The sequence below is a fragment of the Plectropomus leopardus genome, chromosome 5, assembly GCF_026936395.1.
Source record: "Plectropomus leopardus strain MGB_pleo_1.0 chromosome 5, ASM2693639v1, whole genome shotgun sequence".
In the NCBI taxonomy this organism is placed as follows: Eukaryota; Metazoa; Chordata; class Actinopteri; order Perciformes; family Serranidae; genus Plectropomus; species Plectropomus leopardus.
In genome coordinates this window covers 34,447,873-34,475,014 of record NC_142180.1, presented here as the reverse complement: position 1 = coordinate 34,475,014, position 27,142 = coordinate 34,447,873, and the positions used below count along the sequence as shown (strand labels likewise).

General features: G+C 37.8%; 1 protein-coding gene across 3 annotated transcripts in view; it reads left to right on the top strand.

The window, feature by feature from the left end:
• Nucleotides 1-27,142, top strand: part of gabrg3 (gamma-aminobutyric acid type A receptor subunit gamma3) — a 69,182-nt gene that overhangs the window by 18,076 nt on the left and 23,964 nt on the right. For all 3 annotated transcript variants that reach the window (XM_088078049.1, XM_088078048.1, XM_088078047.1), the window contains exons 3-4: nt 456-523; nt 21,083-21,303. In XM_088078049.1, the coding sequence (XP_087934175.1) occupies nt 456-523; nt 21,083-21,303 (289 nt within the window). The remainder of the gene's footprint in view (nt 1-455; nt 524-21,082; nt 21,304-27,142) is intronic.

Here is a 27,142-nt window from a genome sequence, read left to right as displayed (position 1 = left end):
GTTAATTGCATTCATCTGCCTTCCCAGGTGAAATCCAGTTCTTAATTAGTTGGCTGGAGTGAAAACCAGCGGGGATAAGTGGGATTGAGAACCAGTGGACTGCCCTGCACTTCATCTGATTATTCTACATGGAGTTATCATCATCAGCAGTGTTATGTTGCAGTCTGCGGCCTGTTGCTTAAATCATTTGCATGAATGGGTGCATAATTGCAGCATTAAAGAGAACACATACATGGAGGTGTTTTATGGCAGCAGTGATGAAGACTAATGTGTGGTCATTATGAAGAGCCGCGGCTCCCTGAGGACGGCTTCACAGGGCAGCTCTTCGCTCTTCAAAGGATTCAGAACAAAGTCTCATCGATCCAGCTGCACTTTGATTCACAAAAGAGGCAGGTGTGGTGCCCAAATGACTGTTTTGATCAACAAAATATTTATCCCTCTTTTTTTGTCCACAGTCAAACCAACCGTGATAGATGTGGACATATATGTGAACAGCATCGGGCCGGTGTCGTCGATAAATATGGTGAGTCATTCTCTTCTTCCTGTTTTATTTACACCTACACATCTGTCTTCATGGTGGTGCAAAGTCATAAAAGAAATGCACTTTGTTACATTGGTATTTTTTTCTGACCTTGAGACGTGTGTTGGCAATAGTTTGATATGAGGATAGACGGGAGAGTTGCACGCAGCAGCTGAAACCGTGCTTGGCAGGATGTTGTTATTTTGTTCTGGTGAGAATAGACGTCCAAGGAATAAGTCTGTTTTCAGCACAGCTTCACCGCCAGTGAGCAGCGTGTAATGAACTGAGCTTCTTAATATCTGTCTGCTTCACCTGCTTGTAGAAGCTAAAAGCTTTTCTCTTCAGTTGATGAATTGCCTTTAATTATCTGAAGGTTATTATTTTATATCTTCAGCTGGTAATTTGATGATCTATTGAGGTTCTCCTCCTCAAATGATGAGCAAAGAAAGCAGTCAATAACTCACAACAACCACATGTGAATAACCTCAAACACACAACCCTTTCATACAAAGTACTCCGTGCGTGTACATCAACGATAAGTTAAGCCCTCAGAATTTCATTTACTTAACCCTTAGGGCCCACTTTAATACTGCACACACTCTTATCACTCTGTGCATGAAATGCGCTTTTCAAAATCAAGCTTTAGAGAATATTATACAATACTATAATTTTCTACTTAACCAATAATTTTTATACTTTTTTGTGTGCAGCATCAAATACTCACTCATACTGCTCTGCACACAAAATGCACTTTTCAAAGTCATGCTATAAAAAAATATTATACATTAATCTGGTTTTCCAGTTTGACTTTATTTTTTTGCAACATCAGTCCTAATCATAAGTATCGAATATTCATTAATTTTCAGAATTTTATCCCTGCCACCGTGTTTTTAAAGGACAAAAAAAAAAAACCGAAAGATTAATTATTTTCAATATACTGCTTGTTGATTTTTTTCAATGTTTTAGTCGTCCTCCTCCTTGTGCATGGCTTTTTGTCTTAAACATAACGTGCATGCGTGAAGTGCGGCTGTGACGTCACCACTCTCACAGGATTAATGCATTACCAGTTTACTGACAGAAGGGGTTTGCGTTTTCAAAAGATTGCAGTTTGGAACCTGGTTTATAAGGTTTGTGTTTTCAGGCCCCCAAAACACTGTTGTTGTATGAACGAAAGGCCAAACCACAACAAAAGTTTAACATTTTGTGCAAGAACATTTGCCGTGTAAACGACCCCTAAAAAAGATCTTGAGTTTGGTCATGTTTGTCTATAAGTGTGTGTGTGTTTATCTGTCTGTCTGCAGCAAGAATTTTCGTGCACATTTCTAACAGTTTCTTGAAGGACCTCGTGTGGTTGCAGTAATTCACAATTATTGAAAAGCTGTTTTATGCAGTCATTGACTGCTGACTCCTCCCTCCTCTTAACTGGCCAGAAGGGGTGAAACAAAACAAAATCATGTGACAAATGCACAGAGCAAAAGGCATTTTCCTTTTGTTTTGGCAAAATAGTTTGGGCTATAAATAGACAGGCTTTCCATCTGTTGCAAGCCACATTTTAATCTTAAACGTGGCTCATAAACTAACTGACATCAAAAAGTTTGGTCTTATTTTGAACCGAGCATCTGCAGATTAAATCCCCCCGATATGTTATAATCCACTAAAGTTAGACACAACAAGGGATGGAGGAAAAAAACAAAACCTTTTTTTTAAATATTCGCTGCCACCTCGACTTTAGAAGAGTTGGGAGGGACATTTCCACTGGCAGCTGCACAGTTTGAATTGTCCAGAGCGTCCTCGATCTGCTCCAGCCGCCACAGCCGGTACACAGCCGCTTGGCAAAAAATCTGCACTCTGCTGAGTTGACTTTTCTAGTTTAACCCTTTGAATGCTGGAGCGACATTGGTTTTCTTATGCTGTGTTCAGATCGCTCACAAAAACATCTAGAATCTTTTAAAACCTGAACAAACTGGTTTGATTTCTTTTGAAAAATATACAAAACATTTGTCAGGAAAAAAAGAGAGAAAATTGTAAGAAAATTATCACAAAAACAGCAAAATGTTGAAAAATCTTTTTTTGTATTTGTGATAACTTTATATTTAAAATTATGTAACAGATTTTTTCCTTTTGATTTCAGCACTTTTTTAACTTTTAACAATTTCTTTTTAATTTCTGAGTTTTTTCTGTTAAGTTGCTCATTGCCTTCTTTCCATTTTTTGAATGACATCAAGCCAATTAAGGGTTAAGTCCACCTTTAGCTCCTGAGACACAGTGGACAAATCTTACTGACACAATTACACTATCGGGTACTTGGGTGCTTCACTCTAGGCTGAAAGTAACGGACTGTTTTCAGAATTTATGCAACAATAAACTGTATTAATTTGGCATGCTGACAACAAATATAGTCACACATTTTTAATGTTATATGTTTCTGACATGACAGATTGAGTCTGTCTGGATTCTGTTTTGAACAATCTCATATGCTCGAATGTACAAATGATACGTTTATTGTCCTCCGCTGTAGCTTTGAGACACATGAATTTAAAATTGAGAGATGTTATCTTTATGAGACATTGCTGCGTGGCTCAAGTGCTGGCAAAGGTTGTGTCTCAGAGGTGTGACTTTGAACTCTGGTTTAAATCACAGCCTCAGTTTATGAGCCTGAAGCAGAGAGGCTTTAACTTACTGGATGAGGGAGGAAAGGAAGCGGAGAGGCAGATCAGAGAGGGATGAGGGAGTCTGGGTGGATATAGACGTGGAGGAAAAGCACGGAAATTGATAAGAGATGGATAAGAGGCAGGAGATTTCAGGATACCTAGAGAGTATGTGAAGAATAGTCAAGTTGGGGAGGGTTATGGGTTTTGGAAAAAGGAAATGGAGTGTACTGATGGTCAGATGGACCATTTGGGAGAGGAGGTCTTAAGTTGAGAGGGGCAACAGTTCAAAGTCTGGTTAAAAGAGCTGCAGAGGCTAAAACATGAGGCATTTTCTTGGGCAGCTTATCTGATCAGGATCACTTCTGTTAGTACTGTGTTCTGGTATGAGGTTTTATTGTTATGTGCTGTTTGTGTAATTAGAGATCTAAGTTGAGTATGAACTTCCCGAGCTCAGCCGCATCGTATCGTATCGTATCGTATCGTATCGTATCGTATCGTATCGTATCGTATCGTATCGTATCGTATCGTATCGTATCGTAATGTATCATATCATATCTGTAAGAGACACTTAATCACATATTTTTTACCTGGGAAAAATGTTAATGTTGATGTAGGTTTTGATACTTCTGAAAGAGGGCAGTTAGCTGGTTCCCCGTGCTTCTGATCTTTATAATCAACTAAGCTAGTTGCCTCCCTGCAGCTCCAACAGTAACGCACAGACAGACATTTCTGATACCTTATGTAAGGCTGAAATGTTCAAAACATCTAACACTTAGTTATAAAATGTAGCTATAGCATCGTCAGGCTCAACTTTACTTTGAACGTGTTGCTAATGTTCATGTGCTTACATTTAAATGTTAACTTAAAAACCCTGCAGGTGTTTTTGAGTCATTCTGGGTCAATCATCACAGGTCTACCTTGTTGCCATTACTGCTTTTGCCATTGAGTGATTTTGTGTCTCCAGTTGAGAAATGTTCAGACCCTTTAGGTGACTTTATTATTTTTTATTTTTTGGGAGTTGAGATTTTTTTTGTGCAGACATCAGATTTGTGCCTGAACTCAGTGCACCTGGTGGTTCTGAAAAAAGCTGCGTTTGCTGAGATCTGTGTGACCAATCAACTGATAAGTGACACTGTTTTTTTGCCTTATGATTTTTTATTGACTGAGAAAAGTGACGCTTTTCGCAAATTGTTTTTTTTGAGTAATTTTTGGTAAAATTTGGCACATACATTAATTTAGACCCAGCAATGAATGGATTGAAATTTGGTGGTAAAAGGTCACTGTGACCTCACAAATCATGTTTTTGGCCAAAACTCAAAAATTCATGGTCATTTTCTGTCAAATTTGGCACAAACATGAATTTGGACTCATGGATAAACTGATGAGATTTTGGTGGTCAAAGGTCCTTTGACCTCATCCGTGTCATTCTGTGATATCTCAAGGACGCCTTGAGGGAAATGCTTCAAATTTGGCACAAACATCCACTTGGACTTAATAACGAATAGATTAAAATTTGGTGGTCAAAGGTCACAATGATCTCTCAAAACATGTTTTTTGGCCAAATCTCAAGAATTTATACGCTGCTTACGACAAATGCTCATTTCATCAGATTTTTTTGTACCTGAACTTGATGCAGCTGTTGAGCTCACAGAACATCTGTTGGTTCTGAAATGTGAGTGTCACATTTGGTCAGAGTATGTGAAAAAGAGGTAATAATACCCCTTTCCCACCAAAATTAGAACGTGCATGCAGGTTTGTTAAAAACGAGTATACCAGCTAATTATGGGCAATTGGCTGCACTCCTACTGCCAATGAACACACCGATGCAGCACACCAGTCTGCCTTTTGGTCAGCCTTCGTGTGTGTGGGTCGTTTTGTTGGTGTGTCTGTGCGTCGTCACGGAGGGGCCGGAGAGCAGGTAAACAGTAAAGAGCAGTAGGAACATCGGTCTGTGAAAACTTTTCAGTGGTTGCTTCTCTTTTTACATGTCTTACTTATTCAGTCTGTCTCTCAAACTCAGTGCAGACTAACTTGGAATAATGTTTGAGTGCTGCTTAGGAGGAGATGGATGGCAATTAGTGATGGCGCCTCTTTGCATTAGCTGGTTAAGGAGCTGAAATTACCCAGGTGTTGTTTCCCCATCAATGCTGATCGTAGCCAGAGGTGATAAAAATCTGTCTACTGACCTGGGTGTGAATGCCGATGGTACGCACTCTTATTGCATTAAAAAGCCTAATTTTAGCAGGTGTTGGCAAGGTTGTGTGTGTCCAACCAGCCAATAAGTGATGCTTTCTTTTCTTTATGGATTTTTTATTGTCACAGAAAAACAACACTTTTAGCCTAATGCACTAATGACAGGAGAGAATGATTTTTACATGCTTGCTTAGTGTGTTATAGATAAAACATGTGCCCCCTGCATCGTTAATCCTGTCATAAAGGTTATTGTGCTTGGAAATGTCTTTTAGGCACCAGTCTTATTTGGTAAATGGTATCCGCATAACAAGCAGAGTCCTGTCCTTTATATTTGCATCCCTGGAAGCATGCATTCATGAGAGCCTGTATTTAAATTTAAATGAGTGCTGCTGCATTTTTAGTGCACATTCAGAGCTACTACAGCGAGCACTCAACACCCCCTCTGTGTGACAATCTAATTTTAAGCCCCATTGTCGCAGAAGAATTGTCATACAGTATCAGTTGTCATACTTGTATTGTTTCTAATTACAATGCAGTGTATAATTCAGGGTGTCATGACTTTGCCAGGAGACAGACAGTGATTAATTCCCTTCGCTTCGGGAATAAACTCAGACAAAATTAGGTCATTTTCACATCAAATGTACAATCAGAAAGAAAAGTATTCTATGGATAAATTTCAGTTCAAAAATTTGAAAGAAACAGACTTATTAATGTCCTTTAGCTCACACACTGAAGGGTTTGAGTGGAGTGGCTGCTGGAGAGAGCTTTCATTCACAGTAAATCACAGACATTTGTACTGTTCTTTAACAAATGGATACATCATTTGATGCCTGAGAGGCAGCAAGTGAACGACCAAACCGTCTATCCATCCATTTTGCACCACTTACTGAGTCAAAAAAATATCTGCTTTTGTTGTTAGGTGAAAAAACCCTTTGCTTAGGTTAAATGTTAAAGCTATAGTTGGTCATTTAACAAAACAAAACTCTTTTTATCATATTTGCTGAAACTGTCACTATATCCACTCATCAGTACATGAGACGGATGTTTGTCTGTGTGTGGGGGAAAAAAATCATTTATTTCCTTCTCGTTGTGCTTCCAATTGATTTGCCGCCTCAGCTAAAGAGAAACAACAGTAACACTTTCTATTCTTAGTGAATTATAATGCATTCATAATGCTTCATGAATACACTCATCAACAGACATAATGCTCACTGATGCACCATATCAACAGTCAGAAATCAGTATAGATGTAACTTCTAATGATTTAGAAGTGGAAAGTGTTTTATGGATGCTTTTAACTTGTTAGAAACTTGAGGTTTACTGCTGGGGTTTATTATGCATTATAAATACCTCACTCACTTATTCACACATCAACAGTTAACTGTAGTAAGGACTCAGTATGTTACTATCGTTGTATGTGTGTTGCATTTATAATCATTTCTGCTTCATAATGTTTCATTGTTGGTGTGAAGTAGTGTAATCATTTGCATGCTTTTAAAAGAATATATGCCGTGTCGTTAGTGATTAATGCGTACTGTACACTAGAATACTTTGAAAATACATTGAAAAGACTGAAGTCTGACAATACGTTAGTAGTCAGAGAGTTTTTAGCCACAGAATCAGAGAGATACATCCAGAAATAATTAATCATCATAAATGAAATGTAATGATAATTTCCTTTTAAATATTTAAAGATGCTGAACTCTTGATAACATGCACTTTATCATTCCATATCTGTACTCTTCAATATCTGATGGCGTCAATGGTAAATGGACTGTACTTGTATAGCGCTTTTCTAGTCTTGTTTACCACTCAAAGCGCTTTCACACTACATGTCACATTCATCCATCCACACACACATTCACAAACTGGTGGCCGAGGCTACCGTACAAGGTGCCACCTGCTCCTCAGTAACCATTCACACGCACTCACAGTCCGAGGACGCGGCATCGGGAACAATTCGGGGTTCAGTATCTTGCCCAAGGATGCCTCCACATGTTGCCCTGAGGAGCCGGGGACCGCTGACCTTGCGATTAGAGGACGACCCACTCTACCTCTGAGCCGCAGCTGCCCGAGCACTGGCCATGTTTTGTTTTGTTTTGTTTTATAAAGCAGAAGTTGAAGCTGATCAGTCTGTCTAGAATTACATAAATGAATCCATGAATTAAATATAGAGAAACTAATAACCAATGCTTTATTTCTGAATCTGGAAAATTTCCATAGTTAATCTATAATGGCGTCATGGTAAGGTTTTTTTTCAACTCCCTGCTTTACACATCCTGAATTGTTTATGAATGGGGAAACCCGTGGATTAATTTTGTCTTCGTGAGGCTCAGTGAGGATGAAGCGCACCATGAATGACCCATTCAGAGGAAACGATAAGCTGAGCCACAGCTCGTTTTAATAAGCAATATACAGTATGTTACGTTGGAGTCAGAGAAGGCAGCGTCTTCATAATTATGAAGAAGATATTTTTATACTCAGGGGTCACGCAGTGTCCAAGGCAACCTGATGTAATCCAGGAAATCCTGCCAACCCAAAGCCGGCACCGGTGGGGTCCCTGATGTTATTCTCACCCTGTGGAGAGCTGCCCACTCACAGGCTATCACACACACTGGGTACCCAGAGAAATACAATATTCATGCCAGTTCATTTCCCACTGTGCAAGCGAGCTGCTGGCAGGACAACTGCAACATCCTCTGTGTCTGGTTTTCTTTAGCTCCCAGCACAATTTTAATTTTTGATGTCCCTGAAATTCGCAGCTGACTACAATTGTTTGGCACAAACCTGCTGTGATAGAAAACGACCTTGAAAAATGTTTTATTCACAAAAATATTTCTTCAATAGACGGGTCAGCTGGTTCAACTTAGTTACGGGATGATTCAAATACAAAAAGGAAAGTATGTTTTCACCCAGTATGCCTAAATGGTGCATCTTTTTTCCCTCCTTTTCTCATTTTTCTGGCTGGAAGATTTGGGTAATGAAGTCATCAGCATGAGGATCATATAATGAGGCTCTTGGTAACGCCACAAACAGAATAGATCTCAGTGGAATATTAATATCCTGCTTGTGTGGTTCAATCAGCACGTAATGAACTAGCAAAAATATCTTTCCTGTTTTACCGGAGTACATGATTTTTATGGTACCTGTGTGATCACATACTAAACGTGTTGCAGACAGACAGTACCTGATCTGCAGAACCACGAGTTAATATAAAACACTTTGTACACTGTTTAAATTTTTCTTATCAACACATAAAAGATGAGCAGACGTGCCAACTACCAGTGCTCCACCACCTGCCATCAAAGCTGTTTTTGTCAGAGTGATGCTTGACTGAGGCAGGAAGCAGATACTGTTATGCAAAAAAGGAACAATTCAGGGTGCAGAGGAGTTTAATATTCAGCTTAATTTAGCAGCTGTCAAACAACTGGATGTGGAGCCACAATACTGTACATCTTGTTGCTCCTCTTAGTAACGTTTATAGCATATTTAATGCACTCAAAAGGGATTCATTTTGTCTTTTTGTGTCGCCTTCATCCTCGATAAATATATGCTGAGTTAAGTATCCAGAACGGGTTTGGCTTAGCGGTCTCTATTTGTACATAAACCCCAATGCCCTTCTGATGTTTCCCCCCACCTGCAGCCGCCGCCTGACTGACCACTACGTTCCCTGAGCTCTATTGGCTCGACATAAATATACAAAATAATATACAAAAGATATACAAAATCAACTCACAAAATGTTAAGAAAGGTACTTTTCTTTCACTTATTTCAATTGCAAAACAGATAAATATTCCCGTACACCTTCTGAATTCATGTTTCTCTATTTCACCAAACCAAGACTGGCTTAACCGCCTTTTTCACTATCGTGAAACACATTTTATTCAAACTTGACAGAAACAAAATAACTCACCAAAACCGTCTTAGTTAGTCCTGTTAGTCACTTAGATATTCCGCTTTTTTTAACAATCAGCAACTCTGGTTTGGTAAAAAATAATCCCTTAATTCAGTGAATAAGACGTGAAAATAATCAGGTTTCCTTGCCGTCTCTCTGCTATTGTGGCCACGACACGGGTCAGCTGTTCACGTCCTGTAAGGTTCTCTTTACTGCGAGTTATTTTGTTTCTCTTTATTGTCATTTTGTGTCTCCTTGTGCTTGTTTTGTGTCATTCTTTAGTAAATGCATTCTTTTAGGTAATTTTGTATCATATTGTGGTGATTTTGTATCATATTGAGGTAATTTTGTGTCTCTTTGTGGTCATTTTGAGTCTTTTCTTGGTCGCTATTTGCTAATATGAGTTTGAGATTTTGCAACTGAAAGCCAGGTGGGGCACGGACATGTTGGGCCCCTGGCCCTGTCCCAGCCTGTTAAGTACAACATCCATGCCTGGGTGAGGTGTAGACACATGTAGTGTTTTACAAAGTGGATGAAAAGATCTAAACAAGAGCCATACAGAATGAAAATTGTGGATATAATGATTAAGGGGCCAATCACACTGACATGCATCGAGACAGGGGCAACCGCTCCCAAAAAACGCCTTGGAAGCGCGTTGGGGAAAACAGCTGGGAGCGCCCTGGGGAGCAGTACTGCGTGTGCATATTGTATGAGCGTGGCCAAAAGTGCTCTTGCTGGCGATGCTTTTCTAGCAGCGCTTCTCTGTGTGATTGGCCCTTAAGTGGGCAAAGATAATATTACAGGTAGAACAGTCTGGTAAGTTCGGAAAATTACATGACAACGTGTCCGTGAGCTCCAAAACTGATGCTGTCATAATTGGACGTATAGTGCCACTGACCAAATGCATGTATCTGAAGAATCGGGAGTGACATTGTGTAGGTTTTGTTACATCGTAGCTCTCACAATCACACTGTGAGTTATGGAAATTATTGGATTTGTGCACTTGACAAAAACCACTAACAGCAGCACGCACCAGGTGGATGATAAAAGTTTGTCTCCTCGTTCTGAACGACCTTTCTGCCTCTAATGAGGACACGAGGAGAGACCCCGAGCCAACAGAGGAACATGACAAGATGTCTCAAAGCACAGGACGGATACAGTGTGTACTGTATACCTTTTGCTGCATAATCATTATGTGCCAGCTTTACACTTGAGACGTTTGCTCAGCTTTGCCCTAGTTTACAGTATCTGGTGCAGTGCAGTGACCACCGGGCTTCGGAAAATGAGTCCGACTTTCATATGCAAACACACTTGTCAGAGGAATGTTTATTTGGTGAGGATGTTCAAATGTGAAAGTTGTGAGTCATTTCTTCCTTGAACTGCAGTGAAACAAGGAGCAGGATGGAGGAATGATACTAGAATAGTGGGAGAAGAAGAAGTGTTAAAAGGAGATTAAGTACTTTTCTGCTCTGTTAAAAAGGGCTGAGAGCTGAAAAATAGAGGTTTTATCAGAGTCCTCGAGTTCACAGCAATTTCAGACACAAGTGGTGCGACTGCGAAATCTGCTGAAGAAAAAACGATAAAGAAGAAGGAAATAATAAAGGTAGTTTTTGTAAAGCATCTTAACCAACATCGTAGAAAAAGCAGTAAATTTATATGTTTCTGACACAATGTGCCATTTGGCGCTATAATGAATGTCTTATTATTATTATTATTATTATTATTATTATTATTATTATTATTATTATTATCATTATTATTATTATTATTTTTAACATTTTAAGCTTCTATTGAGTTTCGAGCAACAGCCCCTCTGCCATACTGTTGCTTTATATACAGGCCGTACTTCTGCAGTCTGACCAAACAGTAAAACTAGGCAGCGCTGATCTAATATAAATCAAGAATATATTATTGCACTGTCTATTTCTCTCCTAAAGTGTTAGTGCCCAGTCTAGTTTTCGAAAAGAAAGTCCTGTACAACGAAAACGAAGACTTTGATTTACATACAACAACTAGTTTACTATAATAGTACTTTAACTTTATACTTTACTTGTACTAGATATTTTATTTGTAACTGTAGTTCATTTAATAATTTTGTACTTTAGTAGTTCACAGTATTGCAGAGTTTTTAAAATATGGAGACATATATCATGTATTCTGATTCATCCTACAAATGTTGTGATGTTACTTTAAAGCCATATCACCTGCTGATTGTAAAGTGTTGCACTCTGAAAGTAACAGCAACATTTCTCCACATTTAGCTCTAAAACATAGTAGAAAAGAGGCGTGAAAGTCCTTTTTTTTATCACATTTATTTGCAAACTTTGTCAAATTTATTCTTTTGTGAAAAATGTGATAATGTCACTGTCAAATAAAAATGTTAAATGTAAGTATTAAATGTTAAATGTAAATGTTGAATGTTAAATCAACGGCTTTTCGTTTTGAAATAAAAAAAAATCTAAATCAGGAAACAAGCTGCTACCCAGCGGTTCCTCTCTGCCTCACCTCTGGCTTTGAAAAGTTCACACCTCTGTTTAATTATATTTTAGAGCTAAATGTTGCTGTTACTTTCAGAGTGCACAACTTTACAGTCGGCGACCCATATATCGCTCAGCCTGAGGCGAACCTTAAAATGACTCACTCAAAGTTCACTATGTTCAGAACATCACTCTCCTGGGGAAAGTCCTGTATTTTTAGACCAATCCACCAACCCGACCTCCCACTTTACTGGACCGCTTCCTTCTTAAACTCCCGTCAGCACATTGATCACGTGATCACATCTTTCCCAAATTCATGGGTTATGCTCAGATTACTGGCTCATAGTATGTGAGATAAATATATATAGAAAAAAATGTTTCGACTGCATGAGAACAGCCTGGATATTTCTTTATGTGGTTTAAACAGGGTGAATAGACATGCAAAAGAAAAGGAAAATCTGCGCAGCATTTGATTGTTTATTTACGTTTGTAAACTTTAAAAACTTCGAAGCTATAAACTTTTGGGTAAAACTTTAGTGCCATTTAGAAAAGTACATCCTGTGCAGGGGGAACATTAGTAACGTTACTTTAATTGTAAGCCTGAACTCTGCATTACAGAATGTGACGATTAGGGGTGTTCAGTCCTGCTCAGACAACACAGTGCGGACCAAAGTTCATCCATAAAAAAACCCTAAAAATCATTAACAATGCCGTATTTACATAAGGGGACAGGAAGTTCAGTAGAAGAGGCCTCGGCTCTTTTTTCACAGATATTAAAAGCTGCACCACCGCAGGCGGCTCGGAGCTGCGGTGTCATCGTGGTAGGTGGCTTCTGCTCAAGTGCTTCACATCTCAGCTGTTTATTCACTCTGGAGCTATTAGTCAACCCGGTCACAGTCTGATTTGTATTCTGGTCATTTTAAACATCGAGTAAACTGTGGCAGAATAATTCCCCACATATCAGAGCCGACATTAAGCCACGCGCGGAGTTTCAATAATGAGTAATATCCCCGTTTGTCCACATGATTTAAAAATTGATGGGGAAATATTCCATTATGAGAATAAATCTGTTCAGCGTGTCTCAACTTAACATCTTTTCGACAGGAGACAATGATGAATGATGGAATTAAATATTTCACTTTCCACAGAGCATTTTTTTAAAAATCCACAATGAATCACAAAAAGCAGGAACAGAGTTTTGCGTTGACAGCTGAGAATGAGAAAACTGTAAATTTAAAGGATTTGAATTTTGATTTGAAGTTTGAAATACATTAACCCAACAGCAGTTTGGAGTGGATGTCAGAGGGAAATACAATTTTGAGAGAAAAAGAACAACAACAAACATGTCAAATTTTTTCAAAAAGAGGAAAAGGAAATCCCTCAGTTAACCCTTTGAAACCTGGTTTGACATCAGTTTTCTTGTGCTGTGTTCGGATGCCTCTCACAACCATTTAAACCTTTAAAATGTGGGAAAATTGGTTTCATTTCTTTCAGAATCATGGGGAAAAAGGCAATCAGCAACTTGGCATGAAATGTCCCGTAAACTGCAAAAAAAAGTGTGAAAGGTGACAAGAATATGACCTGAAAATTAGCTAAAAAAATAATTATTAGAAAAACTATAGCTACAGGAAAAGTATATATATGATTATTATAATTATCTGATATTATTATTATTAACATTTAGATTTATTTAGATATATTTATTTTACTTTTTTCGTTGTTTGGCTCATTTAAGGTAATTTTCTTGCAAACTTTTACTAATTTCTTGCTAATTTTGGGGTTATTTTGTCACTTTTAATGCGGAAAAATGCTTTTTGGTTTGCAGGATTATTATTTTTTTCTGCAAAGCTGGGAATAATTGAAAACAAGGCTGAGCGACTTTCCTGGGGGTCATACAGTATAGCAATATCAGACTGAATTTCAGCCTATAAATCCAACAGTAGGCTATTAAAATGTTAGTTTACTTTCAGACAAGACTCAGACTAATGATATTTGCTGCCTCTGCTTTACTTTGTTTATCAAAGCACTTTGTAAACTGTCTTTTTAAAAGGTGCTTTATTTATAAAAGTTATTGTTCTTGTTATTATTATTGTTATTATCCATACAAATATGTATGGACATGTCCGGATAATCAATATCACAAAAAATATTATTAGACATTTCCATGAAACAGACGTTTGTTTAACAAGAAATAAATGCATAAAAAATGTTTCAAAACTATAATTCAAACACACATCAGATTGCATTGACATTTATTGAAATCCTCAGTCTATAAATATCTTACAAAGTATTCATGTGTGCCGATTTGGTTAATCTGCAGAGGAACTAATACTTCAACAATAAACTGACCCTGAGGAGCCTCTGCCCATGATTTTAAACCAGAAGCCCCTCCCACTGGCAAATTAAATTTACATCATTGGCAGTTCAGAGACCTTATTTTAATTATTTTTGTTATTATTTTCATTTTGTTAAAACTTACTCCAACTGTACTAACATAGAAGTATTATCTATACACTGTGTATTGTTCAAAGTACTTAAAGGACTAACCCTGAAACAGTGAAACCCCCCTCTGCAATTAACTCAACATGGTACAGTCCAGGTTGTCTCCACTATAAAAGCCATTTGAATCTCTGACTTCCTGTTTGGCTGTTTGGACCATGGATGTTTCACAGGGAAGTTTGGATCATTGACCAGCAAGTAATGTGAGTTTGAGCTTGTTCACAAACATTTTGGTTACTTACAAATATAAGAAATAAATGAAGTTAGTGGATATTTCGTTGAACGGTGACAGTCTGTGTGTTGAAATGGTCTGAGGTGGCTTCTTGTGTTAACAGGTTAGCATGCTATACCCACTTGTGCTAACTTTGCTAACACAGCTAACTCAGCCAGAGAGACTTTTTGGCTAAACTTTTTAGCATTACACCTTAAACTACATATCTATGGCTTGGAGGGATTGAATAAATAATTGATCTGCATAAACTAGAGTGTGTCTGAACAGTGTGCAGCCACAGGTTAGCATCGTGTCAGTGTTACATGATGCTAACCTTCTGCACAAGTTAGCTTGATGAAATGACACAGACGGAGCAGAGCAGTGAATATAATGTAGGATTTAATGGTTATAATGTATAAATGTAATGTGCTTACAACCCTAACTGTTATAACAGTTAATAGTTTGTTGTCATTGTTAAAGGAAAACAACCAGATAACGTTAGAGCAATCTCAGAAATGTCATAGATTCTTCAAAAAACAACATTATAGACACAAAAACTGCATAAATAATAATGAATAAATAAATAAAAGACATTTGCACATTTACAGTAATGTGAGCAAGCTATGCCTTTTTTGTAAACCACTCGTATTTTGCAACGAAATTAATACAGCGTAGTATTATGATAGTTTTGTGCGGCAATATTATATTGATGCATAAGTATTGTTTTTTTTTATTCTATATATAATATTACAATTATTAACTAAACTTTTGGTAGCCTACTAGCATCATAACATTGCTTTTTAAGTCAATTTAATACAATTTAATGCAACAAAAACGAAGTGAGATGAACAGAATGAAATCTTTCTTTTTAGAAAAAAACATGATAACTTCTTTCCTCTGAGAAATGATTTAGTTAAAAAAAGGTAAATTGCACTGTATGCACCTGTACATACATTTTGTTGTTCTTTATATTTTTATATTGCTATTATCTTACCTTATATCGTATTCTTTTTAAAGTTACTGCTCTTATTCTTCCTCTATGTTAACTGTTTTGCACCTGAACACCAAATCCACCATGTAAATATACTTGGCAACAAAGCTGATTTTGATATTACAATACTCAATATATTGCAACACATTTAAAATTATATTGTATTGTGACTTTAATATTGTGATAATATCATACTGTATATTGTATATACTGTAATATGCAGAGGAGGTTAAGCAAAACTGGATGGTCATGGCTGCGATTGGTCAGTGATTGAATTTACAAGTCAAGTTTGTTAAGTTAAACAGTTAAAGTTAACTGATTTTGCAGCATTTTGCCAGTTTATATGCTAGTTTGTGTTTGGTGTTTTTCATTTAAGTTGTGTCTTTAGTGTTGTGTAACAAGTTTTCTACTTATTTTAACAGACTGAAGGACTATTAAAAAAATGTTACTTTTATGCCAAAAGTATGTGGACACCTGGCCATTACACCTGTATGTGACTATTATTATATTACTATTACTATAGTATTTTGTATATTTTACTTACAAATTCAGTAACTAACATGCAGCTTCCACTCTGCTGATTTTGAGCCTAGTTGCAGAGATTTACTCCCATCAAGCCATAAGAGCATTAGCAAGATCAGGAGCTGATGCTGGTTGATAAGGCTTAGCTGGACGTTGACGTCTCAGTTCATCCTGAAGGTGCTGGATGGGGTTCAGGCCGGGGCTCTGTGCAGGTCAGTCAAGTTCTTCCAGCCCAAACATTTTTGGAAAAATTGTGAAAATGTCAAGAAAGCTATATTTATGATAGATATAATATTATTAACCTTTTAATCTATGTTTATTTATGTATTTTCTGTTTTGCACCCCCTCTTTTTTATTTTTTATTATTTTTTTAAAATTATTTTATATATTTATTTATTATTTATTTTTACATTTTTTCTGTCTGTCTTTTCTTTTCTTTTTCTTTTTCTTTTTCCACTTTTTCTTTTCTTTTTTTTTTTCCACTTTTTCTTTTTTTTTTCTTTTTCTAAATTTCAGGTCGTTTTCTTTAAACATGTAACTGGGGAGAGACAGAGAAAAATTGTTAGAATGTAATAAATGCCTAAACAATATGGAAAAATGTCCAGAAAACTATATTTCTAATTATTATAATTACATTATTAACTATTTTATCTATTTATTTTTGTTTTGTACACTTTTTAAATTACATGTTTTTGTTTTTTTATTTATTTTATTAGAAAATAATAAAAATAATAAATTTGAACTCATAACTTTTTATAATTTTTCTTTTTGAAAGATACTAAGCTAATTTGCTTGGGGTTTCAAAGAGTTAAATATAAAATATATGCCTCAATCTTCTGTCACTATAACATTGTTCACTTAAACAACACAGGTGATATTTTCGTGCAGTATAAAGCCTCTGTCAGGTCTGCGCGTCTCAGGAGAAATTTTGTTCTGTACTTCACTTTGAAGGGATTTATCGTGTACAGCAGTATCTTTGATTTTACTGCGAGTATATACTGTACCTCCTGATCAGCAGGCTTAATATAGCAGCTCCTCTGAGGCGGTTGAGGTGAAAGACCCATTTTCTTCACAGCGATGCCTGCTGTAGTAGCTGAAAGCAGCTGCAAGCAGCAGGGAGGGGAAGCCAGATCAATACTCTTTCAGCATAGTTAAATTCTCCCTCTAAAGTGAAATTATATAAGACATCACAAAGCTGGAAATGTTGGTGTGTTATGAAGTTCACCTCTCTGCCTCCATCTGCATCTCACCATGTCCAGATGTGATTGCCTCAGCTCATAATAGTTGTATTTATTTGATTTGCGGCACTTTTCCTCCACTGGTCATTAAATCCTAGATAATGTTCAGTTTTTTTCTATTTCCCTGAGCTGCACATAATTAAAGGTCACGAGCACCCACTGGTTCTCTTGATTATAGCCTTTGTTCTAATTGGTGAGCGATTCAAACTGGTGCAGAGAATGGGTGAAAGGTCAAATGCATTTCAGGCAGTGGCAGCGGTATAAAATATATGGGCTGCAAGAGAAGGGCAGACTTTTGTTAATTTCATTATGCTGTACATCTTTATATTTATTGTTCGACCCTAAGAACTCAGCTGCTGCTGAGAAGATTTTTTTCTGAGCTAGTGTGTGCCGCAATGAGTTTGTAAAGCTGCATCATCAGTGAAACGTGTTTTGAAGTGGAAAAAATTGATATTTTTCAGCCTAGTTTTCAACATTTGTATGTCTGATTGGCTAATTGGAACAACAATTTCTGAAATGAATCCAGTATTTTGTGAGATCACTGAAGACAGAAGAGACAGAACAAGCTTCAGTGTAACTGCTCCTGTGCAGCATGTTTGCACCGCTAATATACATCCACAAAAAGTGTTTTCTTTTACCATTGACATTTTCAGATTATTACTCTAAATTAGGGGTCAACTGATGTTGGTTTGTCATGGCCAATAAAATTACTGATTATTAGTTGTTAATGAGACTGATAACCGATATTTGATATACAATACAATAAAAATGAAAATCTTTGAGAATAATGTCAAAATTAGTTGGAAAATGTAGAAATATTGTAAGAAATAGAGAAAAATGTCCAGAATACTATAATTATAATGACTATTATTTTAAATTAAAACTATGTCACAAAAAAAATAATGAATACATTTTTAAAAAAAATGTTTTTCAGCATATTTCGGGGTTATTTTTGTTTTTCCAACTTATTTTAAGATTATTTTCTGATAACTTAATTACTAATTTCTTGCCTATTTTTGGGCTGTGTCTTGTTCAGTTGCTCATTACCTTCTCCCTATGTTTTTGAAAGAAATCAAAGCAATTGGCCCAGCTTTCAAAGGGTTAATGCAGGGCAGCAGCATGTAGCTCTTTCACTCACAAGCCCATTTTAAAACAAATGAAACGATTGCAGGTGTCTGCAGGTTAATTTCCTGTTGTGTGTATGAGCTGTAATCCAGCTGTAGTGTTGCACTGCCGCTCTGCGTCATCACCGTGTTTACCCTAAAGGCGATTTGTGTCTGCAGCATGTGCAGCTGCACCTGGATGTGTGTTGAAAATGTACATTTGCCCTCTGGGAGACGTGTGTGACCAACATGAATTGGCTTTTTACTGTCAGTACTTCACACCTCAAAGTGCTAAAATCAATCATGTAGCTGACAAGCCTGAGGGAGTGCGGCCTGTATAGGGTGTCATCCTTTTTGGTGTAAAAAATACATCATGTTGAAGGTAAATAAAAATGTTTGTCTTCAGTTTCAGATCTTGAGAAAATGCACAGGCGAAACGCTCCAACCCGCAGATAATCAGTTTGAGTCAAAGCATGTTCAACTCTGCAACATGAGATGAGTCAGGCTGGATTTACACTACAATGTCCAATTCGGATTTTTTCCTCTCGTGTGGCACAGATCAGATATGTTTCATGAACGCGTAAGCAGGAAAAAAGCACTTGAAATCGGATATTTTGCTCCATTTTAGGCCTCATTCATATTTGAAAATAAATCAGATATGATTCGGATATCTGCGAATGAGTCTGTAGTCTAAGCTGACAGGTCGGGTGTTGGCGATGATGGTGCATGTTAACGTAATGAAACTTGCTCGGAAAGTAGAAAATACAACAATGGAGCATGATCACACCGAGGCGTGTTTTCCAGATGCGCTTACAAAGCATTTTTGGAGCGGTCGCGCCTGGGGTGACGCATCTTGGTGTGATCTCCCCTTAAGAGGAAATTTCAGTTTTCGTTTACGCATGCATGTTGTTTCACATGTAAGCAAGTTTAAGCAGGTGTAAATGCAGATATTGAATTTTTAGAGTAGCAAAAAAGCGCACATCAGAATTGGGCATTTAGACTAGTCGTGTAAATGCAGCTGAAGTTTACTTGGTGGAGAAATGGTTTCTAACAACAGGCCTTATGGGATCTTGAAGCCATTATCTGGTGTCAGGGATTTAACACTTTTTTTAAAATTCATTTTGCACATGTATTTAAGTTGCCTCTTTACTTTTTTGCAGAGAAGTAGATGAGAAGAGTGATACGGCTGTCATGTATGTGCGTTGAATATGTAGCTGAAACCAGCACCAGTGAGTTTAGCTTAGCATGAAGCCTCATGTGTTGCTTCCACTCAGCTGAACCTGCTGTTCTGAGCGCTCAACCTCATAATTTCTGTTTCGGTAAGAAAAATACGTCGGTGAGTTGGATTAATTGTCCTTAGATTTCTTAATGACTGCACCCTGGAGAAAGAAGCCAAAGGTGTCTGCAAAGCAACAGAAGGGTTTTTTGTGTGAGTGACATGTATGTTATTAACCTCTGTGGGTCCCTGAGCTGTGGACTGTTAGCCGAGTCTAACCGTGCCGTCTTACGTTTCCATGTTAGTATAAACATGCCTAACAATGCCCGAGATGATCTGACATCCCCTGACAATGCCCCTTATCCCCCTCCAACAAACGTGTTCATAACTCTTGAAACCTGGGAAAATTGGCTTGATTTCTTTCAAAAACATGAGAAAAGAAAAAAAAGCCCCCAAATTATCAAGTAAAAAGTACAATTAGAGTAACTGAAAATTACAAAATAAAATAAAATAAAATAAATAATGGAAAAGTAAAAACACACAAACAGGTAAATGACCTAAAAAATGCTTAAAATTATAATAATTTTGAAAAATAATTTAAAATAAATAATTATGATAATTATGAATATAGCTCTCTGGAAATCTTTTTTACAAGCTTTACTCAAAAATATTGGGTCCGTTACATGATGTTGACAGGCACCATGTTGTTGTCCTCATTGGCTTGCATTAAAGATGTGTTTTTTTTAAGTAAAAATAATAATAATAATTGAGGTTTTATACAAATTCAGAGACATAATTTCTGAATATAATAATTCTAAATATTGTTTTTCATAGCTTTTATCATTTTTCCCCTCAGCATTTTCCCTAGCTTTTTGAAAATCATTTTTTTCTAATCAAGTCTATGAATTTCTTGCAGTTTGTGCGACATTTTATTACTAAGTTGCCTATTGCCTTTTAACAATGATTTTGAAAGAAATTGTACCAATTTGCTCAGGATTCAAAGGTGTCGATACCTGTTAAAGGTGTCTGAAAGCAGTTAAAGGAAAGTGATGCTGGAGGGGTTAACTGTGACATATTTCTCACACAACACGTAATCTTTAATATATGATGACTAGTGATAATTATTCAAACAATTTTAATCAGGAATTGAGCTGCTGTGGAGGCCTGACAGCAGTCTAAAACCTCAGGTCCACTCTCAGACGCACAGCAGTTTTTCAGAGTTTGTCGTCAGCACAAAGGTGAGTCAAGTAAATCACTATGAGATGCCAGGTGAGGTCTGTGCTTGACCTGCGGGCCGGTGCAGGAGTAAAACGAGAAATGCTGCTGTTGGTGAAAGTGATGAATGATAGATGCCGTACAGAGATGTTTTCCACAAACACATAATCCGTCTATTCAATGTCATTTGAAAAGAAAATCAATAGTCTTGAGTAGCAGGTGAAGCAGCTGCCTTTTCTCTCTTTAGCTGAGGACACACAACGACATTAGTGATGTTTTTGAAACGAAATGACACCAAATGATACGGCGCTGTACATCCACTTACATGTCTTTTGATTTTTTCTGTTCTAGGAATACCAAATTGACATCATCTTTGCCCAGACGTGGACAGACAGCCGTCTCAGATACAACAGCACAATGAAAAAACTGACTTTGAACAGCAATATGGTTGGACTTATTTGGCTCCCAGACACCATCTTCAGAAACTCCAAGACTGCAGATTCCCACTGGATTACAATGCCTAACCAGCTGCTCAGAATATGGAACGACGGCAAGATACTTTACACCTTAAGGTAAACACACAAAAGCTGTTTATTTGTCCACTTAATTCCTGATCAATTAAAATTGAAGCCATCTTTAAGAGTGGAGGACTTCACTGAAGAAAACACAAAGTCAAAGTTTTTGCAGAATATATGTTCTGCATACTAAAGCAAGTTTTTAAATGAAAATGTTATAATTATGATAATAATAAATGAATGGCTCTACAGATTAAACCAGTTTATCACACACAGTTTATACAGAGTATGCTCTTACCTGACTCTAAAATTTCATGCACAGTTTAGTGGAGCTACAGTTGAAGCTCGATTATGCCGTGTAATCTGTCCCAGTATACAAGCAACAGCGGAGAATCAATTTCGGTTGTCATATGCCCTTTTTTTATCTTTAAAGATGATTTTTTTTGGTTTTTCTCGCTTTTAAAGGACAGGACAGTTTGAGCGTGAAAGGCGGAGGGAGAGAGAGGCAACATGTAGCAAAGGGCTGAGGCTGGAATTGAACCTGTGACTGCTGCAATGAAGATACAATATCTGTACATGGGGCGCCGCTCTGTCCACTGAGCCACCAGGTGCCCTGAGATATGCCTGCTTCAAACTAGTTTCTACATTCAAAAAAAGTCCTAAAATCATATTAATATTAATCATATTAATCATAATTATATCAAAATCCTAAAATCCTAGAAATATGCTAAAGTCCTAAAAAGTCCTAAAATCCTAAAAAGCCCTAAAATCCTATAAACATGCTAAAATCCTAGAAATGTCCTAAAATCCTGGAAATGTGCTAAAATTCCAGAAATGTCATGAATTACGAAAAAAACATCTTAAAATCCTAAAAACATCCTAAAATCTTAGAAACGTGCTATCATCCTAAGCAGTCCTAAATTCCTAAAAACATGCTAACATCCTCAAAAACCCTAAAATCCTATAAATATGCTAAAATCCTAAAAATGAAAACTTTTCCTCCATTGAAATATGAGATGTAGTCAATAAAATGTCGATAGAACGCATTGCAGCTGTCCACTCCGCTCTCATTCTCTGCCCGTGTCTCCGCTGGTGTCTCCGCTGGTGTCTCCACTGATGTCTCTGCTGATGTCTCTGCTGATGTCTCCGCTGATGTCTCCGCTGACGTCTCAGAATGTCCGCTCCCTTTAATTCCCTGCATCACTGGTTATGATATATTCATATCTCACTTAGGAGTCAAAGGGAACCTTTAAGCTCGACAGAAATAGTTATTTAATGAATATCGTGATATATATCGATATCGACTGATATGAAAAAAATGATCGTGATAAGACTTTTTTCCATATCGCACAGCTCTGTCTGAGAGCTGTCAACATTTGTAATAAGATTCTCATAATTGCGTCCCTGAATCTCCATGTTCTCTGTGCAGTGTGATCATTTAAACATCCCCTGTGGAATCAACAAGGTTTATCAATCAACTCATCAGCTTGTGTTGTGGCAGACTTTAGCTGTCTAAGAAATTTATGCAAAACAATTTGTGATGCAAACATTCTCCCAAAAAGAGCGACGCAAAAGCAATTAGCCCCTGTCATTACCAACTGTAAGTGCAAATTGCCTGCTTGAGCTTTAAGACCAATTTACCAAGGCAGCCACCCTCGTGCCCTCGAGCACTCTTTGTAATTGGAGCACTCGACATTCATATAAACTGCTCCTTCACTAATAAGCATCTCTAGACTGCCCTCAATCTTTTTGGCAGTGTCCTTATGTTGTGAGACATCTCCAGATATTTAATTGATTATGTTGAGGACTTTTCCGTGTTGTTGTAGAATCTATTTTACATTCACGTTCACATTGTTTTTGTGGAATATAGTTGAGCACTAAAAAAACTTTTTTGACGTTGTGTTTTAAATTCATGCTGGTCTGTAAAACATTGTGTCAGACCTGGGGGAAAGTAACAATTCACACAGAGAAGGCACATTTCCGCAAAGGCAGAAAACTTCTATTAGCAAGCCAAGTCACAAACAACAGCCAGCCAGATTCTCCCTCATGCAGCTCCATTGATATTGACTCGCTGCAAACTTTGAGGACTCATATCCGTTGATGGCATGAAAGAAAGACAATGAAATGTCATTTGGTATTAATTGTGCATTGGCTTGGCCGCAGTAAACAGAGATGACATTTTGTGATATCTATGCCTCTCCCACATGCATTTCATTGTCCCAATTCCATGATTTAATGAGGTGCAAAGATCACACCAGAATTACGGCAGATATTTTTTTCTCCACCTCCTTTTTTATTCAATTTTGGGTCCACTCTTGAACATTATTTCCATTTCTCTAAAGAAAAAAAGTTGGCATTGTACATTTCTGCAAACCACGGCTACGTTACGTGGATACGTTGAAACTTTTCTATACATTTCTTTAATGATGCAGTTAATGTGTGGTTATGTTTAGGCATAAAACGCACTTGGTTATGGTCAGAAAAAGAGCATGTTTTGGCTTAAAGTACCTACATTTGGTGGCAAAAGAAGCTGCTGGGAATGTGGAAACAGATTACTAAAAAACACCAACGTTTAGAGTCACAAAAGCCGCTTAAGATGCAGCAATGGGTTACTAAAAACACCCATGTTTGGTGCCAACAAAGTCATTTAAACAGTGTCGGGTTGCTATAAAACAGCCACAACTGGTGGCACAAACGGTGCAGAAAACATGGCAACAGGTCACTTAAAAACCCAAAAGCCACTAGAAATGCGGCACTTGGTCACTAGAAAACAGCCACCTTAAGCGCCACAAAAGCTGCTGGAAATTGGGCAATGGGTGGGTAAAAAACAGGTCAGCCAGTAAAAACACGGCCTCCAATCACTAAAAAACACCCATATTTGGCAGCACAAACACCACAGGAAACCTGGAGACAGGTCACCAAAAAACACCTACAACTGGTGCCACAAAAGCTGGAAATGTGGCAATGGGTTGCTGAAAAACATCCACATTTAGTGACCAAAAAGCCACTTGAAATGCTGAAATGGGTCGATAAATAACACCCATGTTTGGTGACCCAAAAGCCGCTGGAAAAGCAGCATTGGTTTGCTAATAAACACCCACCTCGAGTGCCACAGAAGCTGCTGGAAATGTGGAAATAGTTTGGTAAAAACACATCAGCCAGTGGAAACATGGTGTCTGGTCACTAAAAAATACCCACATTTGGGGTGTCGGTGGCTGAGTGGATAAAGCAGACGCCCCATGAATGAAGGCAGTGTCCTTGCCGCAGCGGCCTCAGGTTCAACTCCTGCTCGAGGTCCTTTGCTGCATGTCGTCACCACTCTCTCTCCCCCTTTCACGCTATTGATCTTTCCTATCTAATAAAGGGTAAAATGCCAATAAAATAATCTTAACAAAAAAACAAAACCCACATTTGGCGGCACAAATACCCCAGTAAATCTGTAGACGTTCACTAAAAAAACACTGGAAAAACACTCACGTTTGGTGCCATAAAAGCCGCTGGAAAAGTGTCTGGTTGCTAAAAAACAACCACATTTGGTGGTATAAAAACAACTAGAAATATGGCGTTGGGGGGCTTAAAAAACAGCTGCATTTGGTGTAAAAAGGCTGAAAATATGGCAACAGGTAAGTAAAACACCCTCGTTTGGTATCCCAAAAGCTGCTGGAAATGCAGCAACAGGTTGCTGCAAAGAAACAGGTAGTTGTTTGTTGGTCTGGAACGGTGGTCTGCAGGTTTGTAGTTTGTCTCATCAATGTGTCACGGCTCAGCTTAATGTACATGTGATCAGAACTACGTCACTTCATGTTTAAAGAGGTCAGGGAACTCTAAATGCTTCCTGTAGCCTCTGTTCCCATTGAGATAAGAAATGTAGCTTGCGTTCTTGAAACGGTTCATAATTGAAGGTCAACAACATGCATAATTACATCCACAGGTTTGGCTCATCTTTAGGGACAGCTGGCCTTTAGCTACATCACAGACAGAATCTGCACATGGTAATTACGCTGAGCGGTTGTCTTAGAAGTTTGTTAAAACATCATCATTGTTTGAAGGGAAACTCCTGTATTTCTCAGCTTGTGCTCTATTTTTCTAAGTTTTTGTGTCTAAAAGACTAGTGGGAGCAACAGTCTTAGAGAGGGCTGCGGCTGCAAACCAGGCTGCAGTGCAATCCTTCAGGGCAACTGTGCAACATCAGTTTACATCCACTAAAAATGTTGGTTTTTGCAACTGATGGGCTCAGATTGTTGTAAGTGTTTGACAAAAGTATGGAAAGGACACTATACAGAGAAAAAGTTGCAATACGCTTGACTCAGTCTGTTTGTTGTTGCGTCTCACTTCAGGAGAAGTTGTTGCAGGAAAACATTGTTGAAAACGGTGAGCAAAGACTTTGTTGTGTTGGCGTACAGAAAGCATAGCCTGGTGCTATCTAAAAAATCTTTAATGTCGTGGCTGATTATTTCCCTGATTTAGACAACGGGAATGAAGCTGCTTGTATTTACTGGAGTCAGTGTGTATGCATGCAGAGCTCCTACAAATTAAAGAGCAGAAGAGAGAAAAGATTGACAGGCAAACTGGTAAACTGGTGGTGTTTTTGTTGGTGCTGTTACTCCGTGCCCATAGAGGGAAGTGCCTGTGTTAAGCACTGATCAAAAAGTGTTAATAAATAAAAATGTTCTGTCTTGTTGTCAGACACTTGTAACAATCAGAGTCTGTCGGTAGCAAAAAAACAAGCACTTTCAGTGGACAGACACTGAAGGTGCACAGTTGCCCCAAAGAGTTACGTTGCAGGCTGTTTTGTGGTTGCCGGCTGCAGCGCTTTTATTCAACTCCAGACTAATTCAAAAATGTGTGGCTATGACACACTAAGGCAACTGTCTGCCATCTGTCAATGTCTAAGTTTGGTGAGCGTCTGTGACCTTAGTTTTTGTAGTCTGTCGTGCACTGTATGCACTGGTTGACCCTTGTTGGCTGTTTTTTTCATGATTCGGCATATTTAGTTTGCATTGCACATCGGCAAGAGAAATGACTCTGACTGGCAGTTCAGCTCAGTGCTCAAGTGGAGAAATGAAAAGCGAAGAAAGCAAACAAATGACTAAAGGCAAATAGGCATGAGATCGAAACAAACTCGTTTTATTAGTTCATTATAATGGTTCAGTGTTTTTTTTTTTCAATCAAATATGACAAAATTCAAGTTCCGATTTTCTTTTTTTGTTTTGTTTTACGTACAAATACTCCATAATATAGTGCATAGAAGTTTCTGTTGAGTGGCATGTACAATTACCTGAGGTTGTGCTGATTCTTTAGGATGTGACACATTGATGTTAGTGAAAAAAATGACAATTTTAACAAATAAAATACAAATATAGGTATGATGGTGGGTCATTGAGCTCTTTAACAGAGACAGTTTGTGACTGCTTTATTGTTAGTACGGTAAATATCATTTGTTCTTGAAACATCTGCTTGTGTTGTTAATGAGCAAACTGGCTAACTAGCATCTTGAATACTTCCTGTAAGTTTTCCAGCGTCCCTTTTTTTAATGACAAATACAGACTACGACCACCTGCTGAGTTATTTCCTCTCACACAAGAGTAGAGCGTATGTGCTTGTTGGCTGTAGTCATGCGGTGTGTTCGAGTGCAACTTTTTAGTGGCAAGCTGATGTGACAAAATTGTCGGCTTTCATCGCCGCTAGTTCTTTGATCTCGATTTGCTGTTTCTGAGCCTCCAGACAAAAATGTGAGAGGGTCCAGGTTGAAAAATAGAGAAAATAACCTTTGAGCACATGGTGGCAGAGCAGTGGGAAAAACCCAGAAATACAATGTCATACTGTCTCTCCACAGCGATGCTTCTCCGTCCTCGCAGACTCGTCACCGTGTCTGTTATGAGTTCTGTGAATTACA